General features: G+C 43.6%; 1 protein-coding gene across 1 annotated transcript in view; it reads left to right on the plus strand.

Moving 5' to 3' along the window:
* Positions 1-27,167, plus strand: part of LOC126113047 (sodium-dependent serotonin transporter-like) — a 519,069-nt gene that overhangs the window by 388,509 nt on the left and 103,393 nt on the right. The window contains exon 9 of the mRNA XM_049915015.1: positions 11,360-11,505. Within this exon, the coding sequence (XP_049770972.1) occupies positions 11,360-11,505 (146 nt within the window). The remainder of the gene's footprint in view (positions 1-11,359; positions 11,506-27,167) is intronic.

Below are 27,167 nucleotides of genomic sequence, written 5' to 3' on the forward strand. Positions count from 1 at the left end.
ATATGTTTCACGTGGAGAGCCAGTCTGCCATAAACAGTCGCTTGAGAGAGGCCGCAGAATGTAGACATTATCCTCGTATTCGAGAGTTAAGTGCTTCAAATACTTCTCTGGCTGTCCAGAGTTACATTATCCCTTTGTTTTTCTAAATCGCTTGAGAAAAATTCCTATCATCCCCCATCCGAAGTTGTTCCATGTCTGTTATGATCACGTCGTCAAACCGTATTACTCCTTCCTCCATTGCTAAGGAAATAACCAAAATTATGGCATTTTCTGTATAATAAGGTACCTTTTCTTATTGTTGCCCCTAACTTACATATAGTAACAAGGTATAATATATTTGTATAACCAGCTCCTCTGCTGTAAATATTCCACTACTGGCCATTAAAATTGCTACACCACGAAATGACGTGCTACAGACGCGAAATTTAACCAACAGGAAAAAGATACTGTGATATGCAGATGATTAGCTTTTCAGAGCATTCACACAAGATTGATGCCGGTGGCGACACCTACAACGTGCTGACATGAGGAAAGTTTCCAACAGATTTCTCATACACAAACAGCAGTTGACCGGCGTTGCCTGGTGAAACGTCGTTGTGATGCCTCGTGTAAGGAGGAGAAATGCGAACCATCACGTTTCCGATTTTGATAAAGGTCGGATTGTAGCCTATCCCGATTGCGGTTTATCGTATCGCGTCATAGCTGCTCGCGTTGGTCGAGATCCAATGACTGTTAGCAGAATATGGTATCGGTGGGTTCAAGAGGGTAATACGGAACGCCGTGCTGGATCCCAATGGCCTCGTATCAGTAGCAGTCGAGATGACAGGCTTCTTATCTGCATGTCTGTAACGCATCTTGCATCCAGGTCTCGATCTTTGAGTCAACAGATGGGGACGTTTGCAAGACAACAACCATCTGCACGAACAGTTCGACGACGTTTGCAGCAGCATGGACTATCAGCTCGGAGACCATGGCTGCGGTTACCCTTGACGCTGCATCAAAGACAGGAGCGCCTGTGATGGTATACTCACAACGAACCTGGGAGCACGAATGGCAAAACGTCATTTTTTCTGATGAATCCAAGTTCTGTTTACAGCATCATGACGGTCACACACGTGTTTGGCGACATGGTGATGAACGCACATTGGAAGCGAGTATTCGTCATCGCCATACTGGCATGTCACCCGGCGTGATGGAGCGGGTGCCATTGGTTACACGTCTCGGCCACCTCCTTTTCGCATTGACGGCTCTTTGAACAGTGGACGTTACATTGCAGATTTGTTACGACCCGTGGCTCTACCCTTCATTCGATCCCTGCGGAACCTTACATTTCAGCAGAATAATACACGACCGCATGTTACTGGGCCCGTACGAGCCTTTCTGGATACAGAAACTGTTGGACTGCTGCCATAGCCAGTACGTTCTCCAGATCTCTCAGCAATTGAAAACGTCTGGTCAATGGTGGACGAGCAACTGGCTCCTCACAATACGCCAGTCACTACTCTTGATGAACTGTGGTATCGTGTTGAAGCTGCATGGCAGCTGTGCCTGTACACGCCATCCAAGCTCTGTTGAACTCAATGCTTAGGCGTATCAAGGCCGTTATTACGGCCAGAGGTGTTGTTTTGGGTACTGATTTCTCAGGATCTTTGCACCCAAATCGCGTGAAAATGTAATTAGATGTCAGTTCTAGTATAATATATTTGTCCAATGAATACCCGTTTATCTTCTGCATTTCTTCTTGGTGTAGCAATTTTAATGGCCAGTAGTGTTTTTTCATTTGAACTGTAGGTTGGTTGGTTGGTTGGTTTGGGGAAGGAGACCAGACAGCGTGGTCATCGGTCTCATCGGATTAGGGAAGGATGGGGAAGGAAGGCGGCCGTGCCCTTTCAGAGGAACCATCCCGGTATTTACCTGGAGCGATTTAGGGAAATCACGGAAAACCTAAATCCGGATGGCCGGACGCGGGATTGAACCGTCGTCCTCCCGAATGCGAGTCCAGTGTCTTACCACTGCGCCACCCCGCTCGGTGAAATTCCGAACTGTAGGTCTACTTATTTGTATTAGAATACCTTATAAATTTTGGAACATTTATTGTATTGCATGTAAGTTACTTATGAATAATATAATTTCACATACGTTTTCAAGTCCTGATTACTATGCAGTATCGTTGTTTTTGTTGCTATCTATTTCTTACTGATTGTATTTTATGTTAATGTAGCAATAATAACCAGTTTTTTTAGTACGTTCTGACTTTTCGTTTATTAGTCGTCGGATATAAATCTTAATCTGTGGTTGACATTTAGTGACAGCTCTTGCCGGCCGAGGTGGCCGAGCGGTTCTAGGCGCTACAGTCTGGAACCGCGCGACCGCTACGGTCGCAGGTTCTAATCCTGCCTCGGGCATCGATCTGTGTGATGTCCTTAGGTTAGTTAGGTTTAAGTAGTTCTAAGTTCTAGGGGTCTGATAACCTCAGCAGTTAAGTCCCATAGTGCTCAGAACCATTTGAATTTGAACAGCTATTGTGACAGATAATCAGCGATTTCCTTATTTCTGTTGGTGGCTGTTTGTTTACTGATTACATTCATTGTTGTTCTACATTCGTTGTTATTCTAGTAGTAATCAGTTGTGCGCTATGTTCTGACATTTCATTAACAGTGGACAGAAATAAACTTAATTTCCAGCTGAAATTTAGTGACGGCAATTATGTCAGATGGTCAGCGATACTGTATGGTTGCATCTGCTTGTTGACAATTCTACTAGCGATGTTACTGGGCTATGCTGAGTGGATATACGTGATGTGTTACTTAAGTTAAATGGTGTCTCTGGTTGTATTGTGGTTTATCCTGTATCTTACAAATAACATGGTAGTTATGACTAAACACAGTGATCAACGCTAGATGTCCAACTTGTTCTCCTGGTCGCACGCCGCTTTTGCAGGTGGGACCAGAATGAAGCTACCGGGAGACCCGTCACGTGGTATTCCCATGCGTTCGCCACAGACTAGCTGCCTGCCTCAGGCCTTCTTCGGTGAACACTACTCCAGTAACCACTAAAACTTCCGACAGCGTTCCAAAAGGGACCCTTCATTATAATCTTCTTGACAATCACTACTGTGTAGATTTCCACGACCAATGTGAATTACAGTGAAACCATATTGGATGGTAGGGTGTGTCATTATGAATCACTAAAACAACAGTAAAACTAATGTTTCAGTCGTCGTCTTCAGTGCGACAGTACTGCAGGGTGACCAGGTATGCCGTACTGCCTATTAATTGATATGTTCATTTTTTTCTTGTGGCTCCTTTCTCGTTTCACAGACCCGACCGTTCCTCATGAGTTCGAACTATCATCAACCTGACAATCGCAGAGCCAATACCTATAGGGCTCCATTGTCGATAACAATGCAACCTATCTTGTAAGGTACAGGCCACAAGCTGGGTGACCACTGTACACTACTATCATGTATTATATCGTCTTTATAATGTGAAAAAACTGCGCTCTTTTTCTATCCACACATGTCTTTCATGGCAATATTAATTTCGAATAGCATGTAACGCTAGGCTGATGCTTTCTGTAATGGCTGAGACAGTTAAAGTCCCCAAGTACGTAATCGGCGTCACATGAGAGAGTGGGGGGTGGGGGAGGGAGAGCGAGAGAGAGTTTTGAGTTTAAGGGGGGCGGTGATAGATAGAGGGAGAGGTGGGGGGGGGGGAGAGGGCACACACACACACACACACACACACACACACACACACACATGCACAGATAGAGTGAGAGAGCAGTAGATTATAATAGAGGGTGGGCTGGGTAACGGACGCTGGGGCAGAACCTGACGTGTGCCAGGACTAGCACTAGCAGGAGTAGCACGAGCAACTGCACCTTGTGTGTGGTGCGCCAGCCCTGAAAGAGCGTCGCAGCTGCGTTGCATAAGCGGATTTCCCTTTACTCTGTCTCTCGTCACTCATGTAGCATTTCTCGGAACGACGAACACAGTGTTTCTCAGGAGCTCTCGTGTGAAAGCCTTTCTCGTGCGACCGCCGTCCCATCCGGAAGCCCACCATATGGCCCAACCTCTGTCTCCTCCAAGCCGTACGACGTTGTCTCACGCTTGAACAATGAGTGGATTGTGCTCCCACTTCCATTTACTGCAGTAAGCTGGAGATAAACGATTCTTTCGTCATCATTTCCAAGACAGATGTTCCACTCGAGCTCCTCTGATTTTATTTGAATTTAACTGTGCATGTGTCATGCTTTAACAATCCGCCGGTAGGAGAAAACGGAAAAAATCGTAAATTTTTGTTCCAAGTCACTTTCGACGTAACCAAAATGTATATATTTCATGATTTTAAGTCTGTCGGGTGTCTGTACTTCAGTATTTCAAGTTTTTATTTCGGATGCGTGTTTCGGAACGAAACTTCCATGTTCAGGGATTCAAGTATTCACTCGAGGTTTTTCATCGTGACCTGGCGAAGCAGACATAGCTGACGACGGTTATATTCTTACATCAATGAAAAGAAAAGCATATGAGAGCTACACTTCTATAGCTTACCTGTATCTTGCAAGAATTTACATCACTGGTGGACCATGCTGAAATTCCTCTAAGACTATCGGTTTCCATTTCATAAACTTATCCAGGTGGCAGTTATAAGAGTCGAGTTGCATGAAAGGGAAGCAGTGATTCGGAAGGGAGTGAGACAGGGTTGTAGCCTCGGGGAAGATCAGTTTGGATTCCGTAGAAATTTTGGAACACGTGAGGCAATACTGACCCTACGACTTATCTTAGAAGAAAGATTAAGGAAAGGCAAACCTACGTTTCTAGCATTTGTAGACTTAGAGAAAGCTTCTGACAGTGTTGACTGGAATACTCTCTTTCAAATTGTGAAGGTGCAGGGGTAAAATGCTGGGAGCGAAAGGATATTTACAATTTGTACAGAAACCAGATGGCAGTTATAACAACTGAGGGACATGAAAGGGAAGCAGTGGCTGGGAAGAGTGAGACAGGGTTCTGGCGTCTCCCCGATTTTATTCAATCTGTATATTGATCAAGCAGTAAAGGAAACAGAAGAAAAGTTCGGAGTAGGTATTAAAATCCATGGAGAAGAAATAAAAACTTTGAGGTTAGCTGATGACATTGTAATTATGTCAGAGAGAGAGCAAAGGACTTGGAAGAGCAGTTGAACGGAATGGACTGTGTCTTGAAAGGAGGATATAAGATGAACAACCAAAAAAAAGCAAAAAGAGGATAATGGAATTTAGTCGAATTAAGTCTGGTGATGCTGAGGGGAATTAGATTAGGAAATGAGACACTTAAAGTAGTAAAGGAGTTTTGCTATTTGGGGAGCAAAATAACTGATGATAGTCGAAGTAGAGAGGATATAAAATGTAGACTGGCAATGGCAAGGAAAGCGTTTCTGAAGAAGAGGAATTTATTAACATCGAGTACAGATTTAAGTGCCAGGAAGTCGTTTCTGAAAGTATTTTTATGGAGTGTAGCCATGTATGGAAGTGAAACGTGGACGATATATAGTTTGGACAAGAGGAGAATAGAAGCTTTAGAAATGTGGTGCTACAGAAGAATGCTGAAGATTAGATGGGTAGATCACATAACTAACTAGAAGGTATTGAATAGAATTGGGGGGGGGGGGGAGAGGAGTTTGTGCCACAACTTGACTAGAAGAAGGGATCGGTTGGTAGGACGTGTTCTGAGGCATCAAGGGATCACCAATTTAGTATTGGAGGGCAGCATGGAGGGTGAAAACCGTAGAGGGAGACCAAGAGATGAATACACTAAGCAAATTCAGAAGGATGTAGGTTTCAGTAGGTACTGGGAGATGAAGAAGCTTGCACAGGATAGAATAGCATGGAAAGCTGCATCAAAGCAGTCTCAGGACTGAAGATCACAACAACAACATTAAACTTCTCGTTAGCAGACAGTAGTTTGAAACAACGAGAATAAACTTCTTAAGTGACCAAAATATTTCCTTACAGTTATTCTGTCTTATACGTATAATATACTGGATAAACAACATTACTGTTAAAGATCGTAACTGTGTTACTACTTTTAGAAATTATTTAAGTGACTATTAGAAGAGAAATTGTGTAAAAAACAATGAAAAGAAATACTTAGCGGTTGTAAAATTAATTTTTATGACAACCTGATTTGAAGAAACAGAAAAAAAGACATGTTGAAATTAGAGGTTGCGATGAGTGGGATACTTTAAGCCGTCTCCTGAAAATATCGTGTCATATTTAACTGCGCTAAATTTCATACCCGTAATCAAGCAGCTTCCTCCCTTTTAAAGTATCCCACCGATTGTAAGCTGCTAAACAAACATTAACTGTAAAGATATGAAGTACTTCTTTTCAGCAATCTTAGTGATCCAATGTATCCTGTTCGTAAATGACAACTATCTTAAGCGAATATCTTTGGTTATGTAAATGAAAAACAAATGGTCGCTACTAAGAAAACAAAAGAGATCTCTGCATATTCAGAGGATCTGTTGCACTTCTGCTCCATACAGAAATTCTTCTCACATTTTTGAGAGTGTGTACTTTGTATATGTGTATACTATGTATATTTACTCTCAAATATCTACATACTATGTATGTTTACTTTCAAAAACCTGAGAAGAAATTCTGTATGAAGCAGAAGTGAAAAAGATTCTCTGAATATGCAAACATCTCTCTTTTTTTTTTTTTTAGTAGTCATCATCTGATTACCATTTCCATGCATAGCACATTTACTATAAATATTTTCATACTCCTGTTTGTTAAAGATGTTTTTATGTAATGCAAACCAAAAATCTGAGAAGAATTTCTGCATCGAGCAGAAGTGAAACAGATTCTTTGAATATGGAGCCACATCTTGTCTTTTTCTTTTTCTAGCTATCGTTTGTATCTCATTTACTTAATGCTGCTAAGCCATGTTATGATGAAACATGCTGAGTGACTCTTGGAAACCCTGAAGATGGAGTTATCGTTCCTTAGTAAGTTTTGGAAAAAAAACTGAAATACAGACAGACGACGGACTTTTATTCATAAAATTTATAACTCTTCCACTGTCATTTTGTGCAACACGAAACAATCATCCTACGAATTCGAGGAACAGATCTCAATTACAAAGTCTGAATTAGTAACGAAACTATTCATTTATTTTGTTTCACTGTAGTCCTGAAATATAAACACCATATAAACTCCTCTCATTCCGGTACATCGAAACCTGTATTGGCACTTGGCAGTCCGCTGTGCTGTGAGACTGAAGAGGATGTGGCATACAAGGAATGATTTTCCTGGTCTTGTTTCATCTGCGGATGGTACAGTCGCGTTTAAAAGCATCTTATAAGACACGTTTGGTTTGGGGCTCGTAACTCTGTTTGCCTTAGTTCCTAATGCAAAAGTTTCCTCAGGATTGGAAATTTGATGGGTGGGGGATCTTGTATTGGTTTTGTGATAGGCCGAGAAGTTGAGGAATTTCTGGCAAAGTAGAGCTCAAAACATTTAAAAATCTGTGTTTATCATTCACTAAACATACTATGGTGCGGACACTAAAGTGACAGTCGACCGAGAGGGTAAACACCGGGCGTGAGTCGTGCTTCGGTAGCTCAGTTGGTAGAGCACTTGCCCGCGAAAGGCAAAGGTCCCGAGTTCGAGTCTCGGTCGGGCACACAGTTTTAATCTGCCAGGAAGTTTCATATCAGCGCACACTCCGCTGCAGAGTGAAAATCTCATTCTGGAAACGAGAAGTTAGTGGAGAGGAATAGAGCGGGTAAAAAGGCCAGTATCCTTCTCAAAGTCTATATCCGCCATTTTTACATCTACATTTTTCTACATCCATACTCCGCAAGACACCTGACGATGTGTGGCGGAGCAAACCCGACATACGGTGGTAGCAATCGATGATTCCTTCTGGTGTTGTGAGAATGTGACTCGAAACCCTTGGTAGATTAGTATTTGTCAGATTATTCATTTCAAAAGAAGCAACGCACAAACCATACCAAAGCTGAATACATAGAACATTCGGTAATGCGTAACACCCAGTTGCTTCCCTAGTTTGACAGTATCCCAGACGAAGTAGTTTAGGATCGACATCTACCTGTACCTTAAGCAACCATAGTTGAAAAGAAACCCCACCTAGAACTACCATGTTAAAATTTTCACATAATATTCCTACGTTTTTACTGATCACTTAACTTAGCAACGTTTCCGCTTGACAATACGAATCTACAATCCACAATACGCCTAGCTGTGAGAGTTTACTTGATTTTTCTTTACATATTGTTTCCACATAGATGTTGTTCAGACACAAACGAATACTGTTCAGTTTCACGGTAAATTTCTTTGGACACACTTGCTGATCCCCAGTATCTATTACATGTTCTGACTTTCTATACTCTGATTCTGAATTGCAAAGTCTGTCGGTGCGACTGAAGAGAAGTTCATTTTTCTTTCCTTGAGCTGGTGGTGGTGAGAATGGAGTGCCCAGGAGTTTGAGGGCAGTAGCTCCCCCTCTCCCTTGCTGAATAGTTCTTTGGGTGAAGTTGTCAACAACACAAGCTACGTCCTTCTCTAGTACTTACTAGAGATGGGCAAATCTGTTCTTTTCAGAGATTGGATCAGAACTGTTCACTCCCTGAAATGAATTAGCTCTTTTTCATGACTCACCACTCATTTACAATAGAAAATAAATGGAAGGCACATTGCCCTTTAAACTTGGTTTATTCCAGTACTATACCTGTATTTTGATCTTATTTGATCCTATTTTGAAGTAACACAGATAATGAGTAAGAATTTTGTATTGTTTATTGAAATTTCCACGATATGACAAAGTTTTTGATTATTGATTTATTTTGCACTATCGTGGTTTTTTGGGTGATCGGAAAATGTTGTAACTTGAGATTTACATGAACAATATATTTGGCTATAATGTATTAAAATTTCATTAACCTCAGACAAATACATCGCAAGCCATATATTTTTAAAGTGAACGTTTCCTTTCGAAGACGCCTAAAATCGCAAAATCCGTACCAGAATAAGAAAAAAAAATATAAATTTGACTGTAAAACGAAAGTGCTGCATATAGCCTTACGCAGAATAAAACAAGGAAAATATTGGTGTATCACATTTTGCGATACGTTTATCGGTTCGCACCTAATTAAAGTGTAAATTCGAGTGTCCATAATAAAAATCCTATAGTAAGAGGAGTCATCAGGAACCTAATCTAATCAGTTTAAACAAATAAAAATAAAATAAAAACAATTGATGTATACATAACATAATAATGTAATATACATAGCGGTATTACTACGAAGAACAATATCCAGTAGGGACGAACTCCGATGCAGAGGCGCTGAGTCGAGCAGGTCGAGCCGCGAGCTGTATTACTGCGTGAGCTGAGACCGCAGAGACCAGAGTGACACCTGAGTCGCTTTGCTCGACGTTCTGGCTAGAGTCGAGACGGTGGGGTGAGCGTTGAGTGGGCGAGTTCCGAGGGTGGGGGGGAGCGGTGAACTCACCTGCTCCAAGACAAATCGTCCGTTCCCTTGCGAGCAGGTTTTTGCAAGTAGTTCCTATGTTATCCGCTAGGTGGCTCTCTGTCCTGTTCTCGCATCAACTGCCCAGAGGGCAGGACGTGCGACTGAAACGATCGCCGACAGAGTGCGATGCGAAGTTAAGCTGCGCCAGACACTGCACAGTGCACACGGCAGACGACGCACAGAGACAGCACGGCATTTGTGAAAGACAAAATCCAATGGGGCACTGCACAATGCAGGCAGCCAAGGTAGAAGCAGGACAGAGGCTGGCGCTGGCTGTGTTGTGTGGCGTGCACTGTGCTCTGACCAGCAGAGGCGCTGCTGATATGCTCCGTCTCTCTCTCTCTCTCTCTCTCTCTCTCTCTCTCTCTGCCATGGGAAACGTTTGGAGCTACCGTTCTTTTTTTCTGAATCACTGATTGTTCACTCCTTTGAAAGATTGAACTCTATGAATTAGTTCAAGAGCGGATCCCCCATCTCTAGTACTTACTGGTGACAACATCCCTTTAGGGAACGATGATTTCTAAACAGGAGAAAAGTAACGAAACTTCCTGGCAGATTAAAACTGTGTGCCCGACTGAGACTCGAACTCGGGACCTTTGCCTTTCGCGGGCAAGTGCTCTACCATCTGAGCTACCGAAGCACGACTCACGCCCGGTACTCACAGCTTTACTTCTGCCAGTATCTCGTCTCCTACCTTCCAAACTTTACAGAAGCTCTCCTGCGAACCTTGCAGAACTAGCACTCCTGAAAGAAAGGATACTGCGGAGCCATGGATTAGCCACAGCCAGGGGGAAAATCTCATTCCGGAAACATCGTAGTAATTGACGGAAAGTCATCGAGTAAAACAGAAATGATTTCTGGCGTTCCCCAAGGTAGTTTTATAGGCCATTTGCTGTTTCTTATCTGTGTAAACGATTTGGGAGACAATCTGAGCAGCCGTCTTCGGTTGTTTGCAAATGACGCTGTCGTTTATCGTCTAATAAAGTCCATCAGAAGACCAAAACAAACTGAAAAAACGATTTAGAAAAGATATCTGAATGGTCCGAAAAGTGGCGGTTAACCCTAAATAACGAAAAGTGTGAGGCCATCCACATGACTGCTAAAAGGAAATCGTTAAACTTCGGTTACACGATAAATCAGTCTAATCTAAAAGCCGTAAATTCAACTACATACTTAGTTATTACAATAACGAACAACTTAAACTGGAAGGAAAACATAGAAATGTTGTAGGGAAGGGTAACCAAAGACTGCGTTTTATTGGCAGGACACTCAGAACATGTAACAGTGTAGGAGACTGCCTACATTACACTTGTCCGTCCTCTTTTAGAATACTGCTGCGCGGTGTGGGATCCTTATCAGATAGGACTGACGGAGTACATCGAAAAAGTTCAAAGAAAGGCAGCACGTTTTGTATTATCGCGAAATATGGGAGAGAGTGTCAGAGAAATGGGAAGGATTTGGGCTGGAAATCATTACAAGAAAGGCGTTTTTCGTTGCGACGGAATCTTCTCACGAAATTCCAATCACCAACTTCCTCCTCTGAATGCGAAAATATTTTGTTGACACCGACCTACATAGGGAGGAAGGATCACCACGATAAAATAATGGAAATCAGAGCTCGTGCGGAAAGATATAGGTGTTCATTCTTTCCACGCTCTGTTCGAGATTGGAATAATAGAGAACCCTCTGCCAGGCACTTAAATGTGATTTACAGAGTATCCATGTAGATGTAGGTCTGAAATTAACTGCGTTCTCTGTAACCGTGAATTACACCTAAAAATTTCGTCGTGAAATTGTTGAGTGAGGGCACGTGGTGTATGCAGGGCTGGACAGTACATTCGGCGGCCTGGAGGCGATGATCACGGCGCTGTGCGACGAGTACCCGCGCGTGCTCGGCCGGCACCGCGAGGCCTTCGTCGCCGTGCTGCTGCTTGCCGTCTACATCTGCGCACTCCCCACCACCACCTACGTGAGTACTCACCGCCTGCAGACCCATGCTCACAAGCACCACCTACGTGAGTACTGGCCACCACCACCACCACCTACGTGAGTACCGACCACCACCATCACCTACGTGAATACTCCGCGTACACCTCACCACTATCCACGTGAGAGCTGCCCACTACCAACTATGTGAGTACTCATGTCCATTATAATTATCCGGGCTGTTATGCCGTGGTCGGTTGATGAATGTTGTCTCAATTCCCAACGTTTCGTCTCCGACTGCGGGAGACATCTTCAAGGGGTCCGTAGGTCGATGGAAGGTCCAACACACCCACTGGCTCGCTACTGACTGCCGCTAAATTCCGTGTCCGCGCGCTCCGCCGCCGCGGTGTGACGTCACGTGTTTTGACAACGTCAGTGCAATTGGCCGCTGTCCGTCGCCGTCGATCGCCGTTGCCATCACCCAGTAGTGGACGGGTGGTACACATCTTCTTTAACACCGGCATCCATATACCGTTTAATTTGACGCCCTCCTCCTTTCGGTTGAAATTATTTGGGTGTTTAGCGATTTCGATTGCCTCCCTGTAGAGCCTTTCGTAGTATCCGCTTGTGGCCGCTAGTACTTGCGTCTCCTCGAAACGAATATTGTGGGTCCCTGGCTGGAAAGCATGCTCCGCAACAGCTGATCGTTCCATTTCTTTTAGAAGAGGAGAAACGGAACGATCAGCTGTTGCGGAGCATGCTTTCCAGCCAGGGAACCACAATATTTGTTTCGAGGAGACGCAAGTACTAGCGGCCACAAGCGGATACTACGAAAGGCTCTACAGGGAGGCAATCGAAATCGCTAAACACCCAAATAATTTCAACCGAAAGGAGGAGGGCGTCAAATTAAACGGTATATGGATGCCGGTGTTAAAGAAGATGTGTACCATCCGTCCACTACTGGGTGATGGCAACGGCGATCGACGGCGACGGACAGCGGCCAATTGCACTGACGTTGTCAAAACACGTGGCGTCACACCGCGGCGGCGGAGCGCGCGGAAACGGAATTTAGCGGCAGTCAGTAGCGAGCCAGTGGGTGTGTTGGACCTTCCATCGACCTACGGACCCCCTTGAAGATGTCTCCTGCAGTCGGAGACGAAACGTTGGGAATTGAGACAAAATTCATCAACCTACCACGGCATAACAGCCCGGATAATTATAATGGACATGATATTTCCGGCCGTGGAAGTCTACATTTTAGTATGTGAGTACTCCCCACCACCAACTACGCGAGTGCTTCCCACAACCAGTCACGTGAGTACCATTTTTAAGGCACTTGCAAATAGTTGTTAAGTATTCTACAAAATTCATGATGTGCAGCTCTCGATACATTCTTCATTTAATAACTGTCATTACAGTATCTGTCTAGAGCAAAAAATATGAAAGAATGACAACTGCATACCGTACAATTAGTTATGGAAGAGCTGATATAACACAATACTTCCAAAATGTCTAATATTTTTATTTGTATTTGCCACATCATATCTGTATGGGACTGTTATGGCTATAACCCCATCAAAAGTGTTAGACACAAAAAAATAAACAGGTGTCTCATCTAAAGAGGTGCTGTATCAGATGCAAAAGTACAGCTGTAACTGATCATCAGCCAATTTTAAACAAATCAAAGAGTAAATAACCATAGATGCGCGTTATGAAGAACAAACCAAAGAAAAGATATAGCAAGAGCTACTTCATGTATTTAGCCTTAAAAGTTACTGAAACATGTCTCCAAAAACTGACTCTGAACATAGAAACATAGAAGTATTAGCAGGTTGTATAAATGTATGATGAAAAAAGAGAAAACTGTGGTAACATCTCAAAGTTTATAGTGTAATAATTTACAAAGTATAATAATATACATTAGCATGCAGTAACTGTAGTAATTTATGTTATGGCATGTGGTGTATAATCAATGATAGTTAAAGGATAATATAACATAATGCGGTACTAGAAAACAAACTCATATTTTAAAATGGATATGTCAGTGATGGAATAAAACGTAGGGTGTCATATACAAGGCACTAAACATTTCAGTGAAGTATTTCAGACATTTCTTGTTTTTTAAATCTGCTTGTTTATTCAACATTCTATTCTGGGTGTTTTTGCACACTGAAGAATACTGCTTATTCTTCAAGTAAATTTATGAGTAATTCTTTATTACCTTTATGTAGTATTTACAATTGTTCACTCATAAAGTTAAGTGTCTGCTTGTGAAATTTTAATTGGGTTCCTAAAGGTAATGAGTTACTTTGGTAACAGTGCTCCTTGAATATGCTTCTTAGCTTTCTGCCCTTCTAACCAACTTAGAAATGGTCTCAATGTTTGCCAGTACAGCTTATGAATATCCGATTGATCATGTGTGGTGTACTTCTCAGTACTATGTTACAATTTCAAACGTATTCAGTGTCGGTCTGGAAAAAGATAGTGACATTACCTTTTTTGAGTAAATGATTAGTTTTCTGTGAAATTCTTCTAAGATGTAAGAGAACTACATACTTAGTTCTTTTTCCTTTTATCAATATTCTGCAATTCTGCTCAAGAAATTTACATTAAAGTCTTCCACATACTTTCAGTCAAAGTTCTAAAATCAGTGTACGAACTGAAAGTCAGTAACCCAATCTGAAGGCCCTCAAAGCTATCACAGTCAGAAGCCGTACGCTATAAAATCAACGCTATGGTCAGTGATAGGTGCTACATATAAACACCGAGAAACTAAACATTAATATGTTCATCTGGAAAGTCGATTCATATAATCCATAAATAAAATCTATAATGAGGAAACAGTGTTCAATTAGAAAGGAGCTGCGTGTTCACTGGCTCACAGTGACATCCAATTGCAGAATAGCTAGGCCCTTGCAACGCAATCCTGACTCACTCCTAACACTATTAAATTAAAATCAGTTGCACAAAATATACTGATAAACTACAGTGACTGGACATATGCCGAATTATCGCCAAGCCAGATACACTGAATAGAGCTACTGTGGATTTGTGACATAAATTAGTCTTTGCTACAGTGAAACATATCCCTTCTATTGAACAAGTGCTGATGACTCTTACGGTATGCATTGTTTTAGTCAATTTTTGACTGAATTTTTTTTGGTCCATTCTACCTCCTCCCCAAAATCCATACTGTAAAAGAGACATGTTTCGCTTTATCGAAGATGACAAGTGCTCTTAGCTCTTAAGGCAGACCTTTTAGAACCCATTTTTAGTAGATATATTTTTTTTATTAGTTTGGAGTAAGGAACGTATCCTCAAAGATTGTGACTGTATTTTTGAAACACCCTGTATAATCTGTCAACTAAAACTGGTTCGTTATAATTCTGCAAAGAGAACTTAATATACTACTGGCCATTAAAATTGCTACACCGCGAAGATGAGGTGCTACAGGCGCGAAATTTAAGCGACAGGAAGAAGATGCTGTGACATGCACATGATTAGCTTTCCAGAGCATTCACACAAGGTTGGCACCGGTGGCGACACCTACAACGTGCTGACATGAGGAAAGTTTCCAACCGATTTCTCATACACAAACAGCAGTTGACGCGCGTTGCCTGGTGAAACGTTGTTGTGATGCCTCGTGTAAGGAGGAGAAATGCGTGCCATCACATTTCCGACTTTGATAAAGGTCGGATTGTAGCCTATCGCGACTGCGGTTTATCGTATCGCGACATTGCTACTCGCGGTTGGTCGAGGTCCAATGACTGTTAGCAGAATATGGAATCGGTGGGTTCAGGAGTGTAATACGGAACGCCGTGCTGGATCCCAACGGCCTCGTATCACTAGCAGTCGAGATGACAGGCATTTTGTCCGCATGGCTGTAACGGATCGTTCTGCTACCTCTCGATCCCTGAGTCAACAGATGGGGACGTTTGCAGGACAACAACCATGTGCACGAACAGTTCGACGACGTTTGCAGCAGCATTTACTATCAACTCGGAGACCATGGCTGCGGTTACCCTTGATGCTGAATCACAGACAGGAGCACCTGCGATGGTGTACTCAAAAGCGAACCTGGGTGCACGAATGGCAAAACGTCATTTTTTCGGATGAATACAGGTTCTGTTTACAGCATCATGATGGTCGAATTCATGTTTGGCGACATCGTGGTGAACGCACATTGGAAGCGTGTATTCCTCATCGCCATACTGGCGTAATACCCGGCGTGATGGTATGGGGTGCCATTGGTTACACGTCACGGTCACCTCTTGTTCGCATTGACGGGACTTTGAACAGTGGACATTACATTTCAGATGTCTTACGATCCGTGGCTCTACCCTTCATTCGATCGCTGCGAAACTCTACATTTCAGCAGGATAATGCACGACCGCATGTTGCAGGTCCTGTACGGGTCTTTCTGGATACAGAAAATGTTCTACTGCTGCCCTCGCCAGCCCATTCTCCAGATCTCTCACCAACTGAAAACGTCTGGTCAATGGTGGCCGAGCAACTGGCTCGTCACAATACGCCAGTCACTACTCTTGATGAACTGTGGTATCGTGTTGAAGCTGCATGGGCAGCTGTACCTGTACACGCCATCCAAGATCTGTTTGACTCAATGCCCAGCCGTATCAAGGCCGATGTTACGGCCAGAGGTGGTTGTTCTGGGTAATGATTTCTCAGGATCTATGCACCCAAATTGCGTGAAAATGTAATCACATGTCAGTTCTAGTATGATATATTTGTCCAATGAATACCCGTTTATCATCTGCATTTCTTCTTGGTGTAGCAATTTTAATGTCCAGTAGTATACACTATGGCACATCACCTCTAGACAGCTACATATCAAATCTTTCATAAAATATGTGACTACTCCAGAACACCAGCTTTGTCCATAAGTACTTCCCACCACTACTCATACAAATACTACCCAACAGCATGCACGCGAGTACTTCCCATCACTAGCTACACAAGTACTGTACATCATCAGCTACATGAGTACTCCCCATCACCATCTACGTGAGCACTTCCAGCCACCACCTACAAGAGTACTCCCCAACATCAACTGTGTGAGCACTCAGAACTACCACCTACATGAGTACTCAGTCACCTCCCGTGTGAGGTCTCCCTACTATACTTTGAACATTCTTTACAGGGAAGTTGGACCACTATGCACTTGTTAATGACGAGAGCAAATATTTCAATAGAGCTTAGGTGTAGCGCATATCGTAAGAAAATTGGTGAAGGTCGTGAGTCAATACACTGTGAAAAAAAAAATCGCTTCTCGAATCCATTTAATTGTCTCCCTTTGTAACGCATAATTTCGAAATTTTGCTCAATGGTGCCTAAATCCTGCTCTCAGGCAATCCCATACAAGGAGTATCGAAGAGCTTGCCTCACCTCAGCTTCTAGAGCAGGCAGCAGAGCACCAGTCAGCTGAATGGGTGTCTGTGACAGGTACATTTGTAACGTGCTCAACAAAAGTGCGTGGTTCGCAAGGCGGATGTTGCCAAACTGGGGTCTTAGAGGGACTTTTTGCCGTTTTATTCATGCATAGGTCAGTGGCGCACCCCTCCATGATCACGCCACAGGTGGGCGCGAAATAGGATGGCTGATGAAGCATATAACGTCCTTTGTTGCTTCGGATCACATTTAGATTTCGTCGAACGCTTTTGAACGGTCGCTAGTGGTTCCATCCTATACACCAGAGCACGTTCAATGGGGCTGCCGCCCCACGATGTCCTTAAGAGTGGGGTTGAATAATTTGGGGTGTCAGCAAGAAAGTCGTCCTGTTGCTCGTCGCACTGCAGACTGTTGATTTCGACTGCTAAATGTGTGGAAATCAACGTTCCATTGGGGGGAGTAGTTTGATTGAAGCCCTTTGTGCCGCCTACTCAAGGCTGAAGTGTCGACTCTGAGTGGCAGTGTGTTTCAAACGTTTTCCTCTGCTACCCAAAAGGAAACCACGTAATTTGAATGCCATGTGTCGTGGCTCTGACCTCCATCGCACAGGCGTCAAAGAATGGGGTAAAATGTGGGTAAGAGGCGTTGTGACGACCTTCCCATCGTGGGACACTCCTGCGATAGCGCTGGGTAGAATTGTGATAAAATCTGGCGCCAATGTGACATCATTAACCCACCTTACACCTCACTTCTGAGCTGTGGCCCTTTTTTTGCGTGTATCGAAACATAAAACAGAAGTAACACCCGGCGTTCCCCAAGGAATTGTTATAGGCTCTCTATTGTTTCTGATCTATATTAACGACATAGGAGACAATCTGAGTAGCCGTCTTACATTGTTTGCAGATGATGCTGTCATTTACCGTCTTGCAAAGTCATCAGATGATCAAAACAGCTTGCAAAATGATTTAGATAAGATATCTGTATGACGCGAAAAGTGGTAATTGGCCCTGAATAAAGAAAAGTGTGAAGTTATTCACATGAGTACTAAAAGAAATCGGCTAAATTTCGATTACGTGAAAAGTCACACAAATTTGAAGGCTGTAAATTCAACTAAATACTTAGGGATTACAATTACAAATAATCTAAATTCGAACGATCACATTGATAATACTGTGGGTAGAGAAAACCAAAGATTGCGATTCATTATGAGAATACTTGGAAGGTGCAACAGGTCTACTACAGAGACTGCATACACCACGCGCTTGTCCGCCCTATTCTGCAGTATTGCTGTGCGGTGTGGGATCCGCATCAGGTGGGACTGACGGATGACATCGAAAAAGTACGAGTGTTGTTTTTTAAGTAAGGGCCGTTCGCGCGTATAGTCCCGTAGTTCGCGCGGACGCCGCAACAAGCCACCGTGTCACTTGCCGGCATCCTTCCCGTTCACACTGATGCAAGTTGCAGCTCTGTAGCTGACGTGTACGCATCGCTGTGCTACTTTATAATGTTTACGATTATTGAATCGCCCGCCGCGTGTGAGATACGGTCAGTGATACGTTTTTTGACCGCGAGAAGCCTATCAGCTGCAGAAATTCATCGTCAGTTAACAGAAGTTTATGGTTTGAATGCAATGAGTGAAGGTAAAGTGCGTCAATGGGTTAGAGAGTTTAAAAATGGCCGTCAAAACGTGCATGACGAAGAACGCTCAGGCCGGCCCTCTGTGATCACTGATGATTTGGTGGCTGCAGTCGAAACAAAGATTCGTGAGGACAGAAGATTCACAATTTCCACTCTTTCTTTGGAATTTCCACAACTTTCAAGATCGGTTTTGTAAAAAATTGTGTCTGAAAACCTAAACTTTAAGAAACTGTTCTCGGTGGGTACCCAGACTCCTCACAGAGGACCACAAAGGGAAGAGATTTGCCACTTCATTGGACTTTTTGATTCGTTACGAGAAAGAAGGGGATGACATGTTGAGTCAAATTGTCACTGGAGATGAAACATGGGTATCCCATATCACTCCCGAAAGCAAGCGACAATCGATGGAATGGCGACACAAACTCACCCGTCAAGGTCAAAGCCAAACAGACGCTGTCAAAGCGCAAGATTATGGCAACTGTGTTCTGGGACCGGCGCGGTGTTTTGCTAGTGGACTTAATGCCACGAGGAAAGACAATCAACTCAGATGCCTACTGTGCAACTCTAAAGAAGCTCCGCAGAGCAATTCAAAACAAAAGGCGCGGAATGCTGACAAAAGGAGTTTTGCTCCTGCACGATAACGCTAGGCCTCACACCTCTCAAAAGACTCGGGATTTGATTGATTCTTTTGGCTGGGAAGTTTTGGACCATGCGCCATACAAGCCCGACCTTGCTCCTAGCGATTTTCACCTTTTCCAGTACCTGAAACACCATCTCGGCGGGCAGCGCTTCAATGACGACGATGAAGTGAAAGCGGCCGTGAACTCTTGGCTGTCGGAGCAGGCGGCCGAATTCTTTGAAGAGGGAATTAAAAACTTAGTTGTACGGTATGACAAGTGCTTAAATAAACAAGGCAACCATGTAGAAAAATAGGTAAAAGTGTGTAGAATCAGAAAATAAAAGTTTTTTTTTACAAAAGTATATGTATCTTTTTAAAAAAATAAAAACGGCCCTTACTTAAAAACTACCCTCGTACAAAGAAGGGCAGCTCGTTTTGAATTATCGCGAAACAGGGGAGATAGAATCACAGGCATGATACGTGAATTAAAACAAAGGCGTTTTTCGTTACGACGGGATCTTCTCATGAAATTTCAATCACCAGTTTTCTCCTCCGATTGCGAAAACATTCTGTTGGCACCCACCTACATAGGGAGAAATGATCATCACGATAAAATAAGAGTCGGCCGCGGTGGCCGAACGGTTCTAGGTGCTTCAGTACTGAACCGTGCGACTGCTACGGTCGCAGGTTCGAATCCTGCCTCGGGCATGGATGTGTATGATGTCCTTAGGTTAGTTAGGTTTAAGTAGTTCTAAGTTCTAGGGGACTGATGACCTCAGATGTTTAGTCCCATAGTGCTCAGAACCATTTGAACCATTTTTTTATAAAATAAGAGAAATTAGGGCTCGCACAGAAAAAATTAAGTGCACGTTTTTCTCGCTTGTCGTTCGAGAGTGGAACTGTAGAGAGACAGCTTTAAGGTGGTTCATTGAAGCCTCTTTCTTTTGTCGATAGATGGTTTTCTTGTGTTGCTCAAGATTTTCTCGCATTTATCTTCATTTCACATATATTTGCCTGTCCAACTTCCGTGGCTGTGCATTTTCAGGATGTCAATTACTCTTCAACTTATCTATTTACTGTGACACTCGCTAGTGCAGTATCTGCTGCTCGAAAGTTTCAAACCTACATCATCTTTTGTCAATGCTACATTATTTCACTGCTTTACACAATGGTTCTCCTGGACTATTCTCCTAAGCTCACGAGGAGATCGCGGAAAGTGCAGTAACCCGACTTCCCAAAAACTTCGCTCAATGGAAGAGGAGCCAAAATAAGCGGACAAGTGTCTCCGCTTATCCGTAGATACTCGACCATTTCTGAGAAAGCTGCGGTCAAAGTTTACGAGATAGTGAGTGTGCATTTTGTGTAGGCATTAGTTCAGCGGATACGATGGTGCAGTGGCTAGCATCACGGGTTCACACTTCTGAACTCCGTGTTCGAAACCTATTTGTTATTTTCATTTTTTATTACCATTTTTTATTACCATTTTTCATTTATCTTCCCGAGTCCATGGAATATTACTAAAAGCATGTTTTACAGTGTATATTGGAATAACATTGTCCTTATTTGTCTAATAATTGTATGATGAATGCATTCAAAAGGAAAAAGACTATAAATGAATGGAAAATTATTTGAAATTGATTTTGGTGAAATTCGTGTGATATATCTTGATTCATAATCAACTGCAAGCGCCAGTTTTCGGAGAAGTGATCTATTATGTGTGGTTTGCTGCGAAATTATTGCCAACGTGTGAAATCTTTTACTGCGTTAACGACGTTTGTTTGCCGTGTGAGATTCATACGAAGAAATGTCGCTGTGACAAACCTGCCTTCCTGCGCTGCTCGTATTGTTCTGAATTTCTCTGTTTCGAATGTTTCAACGATCGATGTCATCCAAGGGGATACACCAAATCTTTCTGAAGAATAAAATATAAGAATTAAGGACTGATATAAGAATGATACAAAGGGACATCCGAATTTAAAAATATTGCAGTCCCTGAAAATACCATGAGGCATGTGTTATACAGGGTGAGTCACCTAACATTACCGCTGGATATATTTCGTAAACCACATCAAATACTGACGAATCGATTCCACAGACCGAACGTGAGGAGAGGGGCTAGTGTAATTGGTTAATACAAACCATAAAAAAATGCACGGAAGTATGTTTTTTAACACAAACCTACGTTTTTTTTAAATGGAACCCCGTTAGTTTTGTTAGCACATCTGAACATATAAACAAATACGTAATCAGTGCCGTTTGTTGCATTGTAAAATGTTGATTACATCCGGAGATATTGTAACCTAAAGTTGACGCTTGAGTACCACTCCTCCGCTGTTAGATCGTGTGTATCGGAGAGCACCGAAATACGTAGGGATCCAAAGGGAACGGTGATGGACCTTAGGTACAGAAGAAACTGGAACAGCACATTACCTCCACATGCTAACACCTTTTTATTGGTCTTTTTCACTGACGCACATGTACATTACCATGAGGGGTGAGGTACACGTACACACGTGGTTTCCGTTTTCAATTACGGAGTGGAATAGAGTGTGTCCCGACATGTCAGGCCAATAGATGTTCAATGTGGTGGCCATCATTTGCTGCACACAATTGCAATCTCTGGCGTAATGAATGTCGTACACGCCGCAGTACATCTGGTGTAATGTCGCCGCAGGCTGCCACAATATGTTGTTTCATATTCTCTGGGGTTGTAGGCACATCACGGTACACATTCTCCTTTAACATACCCCACAGAAAGAAGTCCAGAGGTGTAAGATCAGGAGAACGGGCTGGCAAATTTATGCGTCCTCCACGTCCTATGAAACGCCCGTCGAACATCCTGTCAAGGGTCAGCCTAGTGTTAATTGCGGAATGTGTACCACATACGTCGACGCGTTTCCAGTGGGACATTTTCGAGCAACGTTGGCAGATCATTCTGTAGAAACGCGATGTATGTTGCAGCTGTTTGGGCTCCTGCAATGAAGTGAGGACCAATGAGGTGGTCGCCAATGATTCCGCACCATACATTTACAGTCCACGGTCGCTGTCACTCTACCTGTCTGAGCCAGCGAGGATTGTCCACGGACCAGTAATGTATGTTCCGTAGATTCACCGCTTCGTGGTTTGTGAAACCCGCCTCATCGGTAAACAGGTAGAACGGCAACGCAATCTCTGTTAATGCCTATTGACAGAATTGCACTCGATGATTAAAGTCAAAATGGCTCTGAGCCATTACCATGTAATTGCTGATGTAGCGACACATGAAACTGGTGAAAGCGGTGACGATGCAGTATGCGCATGACACTACTTTGACTTAGTCCACCGGCTCTCGCAATGTCCCGTGTACTCATGTGTGGGTTCATGGCAACAGCAGCTAACACACCAACTGCACCCGCTTCTCCTGTGACGGGCCTGCTACGGACCCGTTTGCGTGCTACGACCATACCTGTTGCATACAGTTGGCGGTAGATGTTTTGCAATGTGCAGCACGTTGGATGCTCTCTGTCCGGGTACCGTTCTGCATACACCCTGCAGGCTTCAGCTGCATTTCGTCGACACTCGCCATAGATGAGTATCATCTCTTCCTTTTCAGAGTTCGAATACACCATGGTCACAGTTCCTACAACACTACACTATCACAGACGTCTGTTAACACGGTGTACTACAGTTGGTCTGCGTGCTGAGACGAATGCCGAATAACAATAGCAGCAAGCGCTACATGCGGACACTGCGACAGCTAGACCAAACCACAAGAGTGCACTACAGCCACACTCGTAAACACGGTCGTCATCGTAAACATGTCCCTGCAGATGCTGCTCGCCGACCGTGGCCCATGTTTGTTACAACACGCAACTGAACGTCGAAGGTTTCAAGCGTCAACTTTAGGTTACAATATCTCCGGATGTAATTAACATTTTACAATGCAACAAACGGCACTGATTACGTATTTGTTAATATGTTCAGATGTGCTAACAAAACTAGCGTGGTTCCATTTAAAAAACGTAGGTTTGTGTTAAAAAACATACTTCCGTGCATTTTTTTATGGTTTGTATTAACCAATTACACTAGACCCTCTCCTCACGTTCGGTCTGTGGAATCGGTTCGTCAGTATTTGATGTGGTTTACGAAATATATCCAGCGGTAACGTTAGGTGACTCACCCTGTATAATAAATGTGCAACATCTGCAGTGAAACCCAGTGGTAATTTTACAATTTTCCCTTTATTGATAAGAAGCATTTATGTAGTAGTCTTTTACGGGCATGTAGATAAATGAAAACGAAATAAAGAAAAACGGTAACCGGGTTTCGGAAACGGGACACGGAAGTGAAATACCGCAACTTCAGCCATTGTGCCACCAGTTGGACTAAGCTTATTGCTCGTTAAAAGCCATCTAAGCTACGTGGGAACTTTGACGGTCGTTTTCTCAGAAACGCATAAGTCGAGAGACGCGTTCGTTTATTTTAGCCCCTCTTCCAATGAGCGAAGTTTCTGGCAAATCGGGTTATGACACTTGCCGTGTTATCCTCGTCGGTGTGTTCTTCATCATAACCAAATTGTGAATGCCTCTATATCTGCTCCTGGTTACGCCTGTATCTGATTTTGGAATTTCTGTCCTCCACGATGCAACCCAGCTGGCTTCTTTCCGCATCTCCACGTCTTGCAGAAGTACACGTCCTCCTCTTGTGATTCTTGAACAGTGTCTTTCCTGTAAATAATCCTAGGAGTCATTATCTTCTTCCCTTCTCACTACCGAGTCCGTACTTGGCTCAAAATACAGCGATCCTCCCTTGTGGAGGTCAGCCCTGGTCGACCTGTTCCTAGATGACGAGCGTGACGTTCTAATGCAATCTAACATCGGGCCACCGTTACATCGGAATGCCCCAAAAATCTGGATATAGCACACTCGACCTGCTGGCTAAATGTAGACCCACAGTCCAAATTCTGTAAGGTACTGTTAACTCTGTCTTACACAACCATACTGTACCCCGTGTAATTGACAGTGATCACTCAGAATTTGACGCTGTTTATGGCCTTTATAACTTATACCCTATCAGGCATGGTAACAACGCTAAAAGCGAATGACACTAATGCACTTTCACAGTCACAGAGAATTGCAGCTTCAGCCATCCCCCGGTGATATGTATGTGAACGAAGTTATTTAAAGTTTGTTTCTGGTAGAATCCGCAACCTCTAAATACTTTATGAAATAAAACATGATCTTTAGTAGGGTGTAATATAAAATCGGACGGTTACCTAATTTCGACCATAACTCATTACTTTGACATCCGTCCACGTATTCGGGTGCCTCACTTTTTTTTTGTCGTGCAGTACTGTGACAGATAACGGTCCTACATGTGTTATTTTTTTCAACGTCCAGTCAATGGTCGCGAAATTAAAACCGCAGTCAAAAACCGGTAAAGCTTTGTGTTAAATATAGTATCTAGAGTGCCTTTCCATCACTTTACGTCGCACTTCTCAATTCTAAGCGCATAGTGACCACGAAAAAATGCCTACAAAATAGTGTCTCCCGCCAATTAAGAAGTCGTGCTGAGGGTTTCTGCCTGATTTCATGCGGCCCACATAACGTAACTGTCAAGTGTTTCCTTCTTCATGAAAATTCTCGTCGGCACACTGCAAAGGCAACCAACACGCCTCTAGAGCACTTCCAAGGGACGTTTTTGATCTCCCACCATTCAACCTGGTCTTGAGTCCTTCTTCGTTCCAGTGAACCGCTGGCTATGAGGACAGCATTCTGGTACAGACAACGAACTGCAGACAAGCTTATGCTGTGGAAATCACAGGTGTCTGCCTTCTATGAAGAGCGTTTGAAAGCTGGTACCACGCTACGACAAATGTCTAAGTCGGAGCGGCGGTTATGAAGAGATGTAGCTGCAAGGTGTAGCCAAATGTAGCAAATAAAACATTTTTTTATTTTCACTGTGGTTTCCATTTCGCGACCGTTCGGATGTCGAAAAGAAATAACGCTTCCTTATAGTACACCCGAAGTTAAGCCATCGGCACACGGCACGAGTCAACTAACGTAGACATCCATGCGGACAAGTTATGCAGCGTCGTATGAGATAGCGCCACCGGCACACGGCACGGGATGGTTAGCGTGATTTTACTCTCTCGGCGTTCTCCAGCGGCAGCTGAGACTTTATTTGGCTCACAAATCATACCGTTTGTCCACGAAAATGGTCGCACGTAGAATTATACCTTAGCTCTGTTTCCGTCTTGACCATATGCTGTCTGAGGCACACACAAATAAAAAGTTCAGTATCCGTGAACGTGTAATAAGACAAAAATGAAAGATACATGTTCACTCAGCAAGGACATTAGCTTATAAAGTTTCACCATATCGAACAAACTTACTCCCGACAGTGTATGTATATAGCATCAGGTATTACAGAAATTAATTTTATTAATTTCATGAGAAACTCCCACAACCTATTAGAAAACATGAAGGTGAAAAGAAACTGTTTACAGCAGGACACAAACCCTCTGCTGATCTACCTCCACTCCTGTAACGTGGCACCCCAACCAATTAAGCTGTGTTGAAACTCTGTTATTAATCACCTCGTATTTTATGTTACGGTCTTTAATAGACCTTAATCGACAAAATGTTATTAACTGATATTTAGTTATAAGAAGTCCTAACAAAAACGACGCGTTTTCATGGATATTCAATAAATCGTTGCCTTAAAACGGCTTTTTGTCATAATACAGAAAATATAACGTGAAAGTAACTAAACATGAACATTCTTTAACCACGAATATGACGTTCCCCGTCGTTTTATTGCAACAAATCGTACTAATAACGATTCGTGAACACGACAAATAGAGTCTTACTTTTTGCTTGTCACATAGGGAGCGCTCTTGCCTTCTATTGGTTCTACTTTACTTACTTTATGTTTCATGTGACGAAATGGGTCTGCCGGCTGGAGTGGCCGAGCGGTTAAAGGCGCTACAGTCTGGAACCGCACGACCGCTACGGTCGCAGGTTCGAATCCTGCCTCGGGAATGGATGTGTGTGATGTCCTTAGTTAGGTTTAAGTAGTTCTAAGTTCTAGGGGACTTATGACCACAGCAGTTGAGTCCCATAGTGCTCAGAGCCATTTGAACCATTTTTTGAAATGGGTCTCACAGTGAAACAGGAGGAAGCGAAGTCACAAAACTAATAGACTGCCACGTCAACGATAGCTAACTCGTCCCGTGTGGCGCCGGCTTTTGTATTTATGTGACACTCCTGCGTACCGTTTTCTGAAGGTCCCTGGGCGGCTTGAAAACCTCGAGGGTTGTTCATCAAGCACCCAGAGGGCGCTCAAAGCCCGTGGTAGTCCAGGACAGCGCGACGCCGCGCCGGGCATAGGACAGCAGTGGCCGGCAACAGCTCTGGGCCCCACCTGCTGTCATCAGGCGAGTGGCGCGGGCCGTAACTCAGCGCGGACGCTGACAAACGCCCTATGTTAAGGCGGCGGCCACTAAGTCTGATGGAATAATTCGGGCGCGCTCGCGGCTTGTCCCTCGCGCCTTTATCGCCACGCGCTGCTCTCCGCCGGCGCGACATGAATCTTCCATGAGAACGGCGCCGGCGGCCGCCTCGTCCTCCTTGAAAGGATTCCAATGTTATTCCGAGATCAATCCAAGTCAATTCGATTCAACTGCGGCCAATCAATTTGGCCGGACAGCCTTTAGCTCTCCCGCTTCTGTTTGGTTAATTCTGTTTGCGGCCCTCGAGGTGAGATAATGGCCGACCGTAGCAGGTGGTTGCTGCGGCCCCTTAGCTCCCCCACCACCAGCACACACCCTACTCCGTGCTGCGCAGGTAGCTTCGCCGTGATCCGTCATCTCGCAAGGGGAGGCGAAGACGTTCAAACCGTGGATTTACTTCAAACTTCGTACACTATCAGTAGTCCATTACGAGAACATATTTTGCTAGTAGTGAGGCGTACTACCTAGGCTATTTCGAGAAATTCGCAAGGAAAGTTTTACGCGTCGAATACGTACCAGTGGGTTGCGGCTTTAACCACGAGATTACAAC

The sequence above is a fragment of the Schistocerca cancellata genome, chromosome 1, assembly GCF_023864275.1.
Source record: "Schistocerca cancellata isolate TAMUIC-IGC-003103 chromosome 1, iqSchCanc2.1, whole genome shotgun sequence".
Lineage (NCBI taxonomy): Eukaryota > Metazoa > Arthropoda > Insecta > Orthoptera > Acrididae > Schistocerca > Schistocerca cancellata.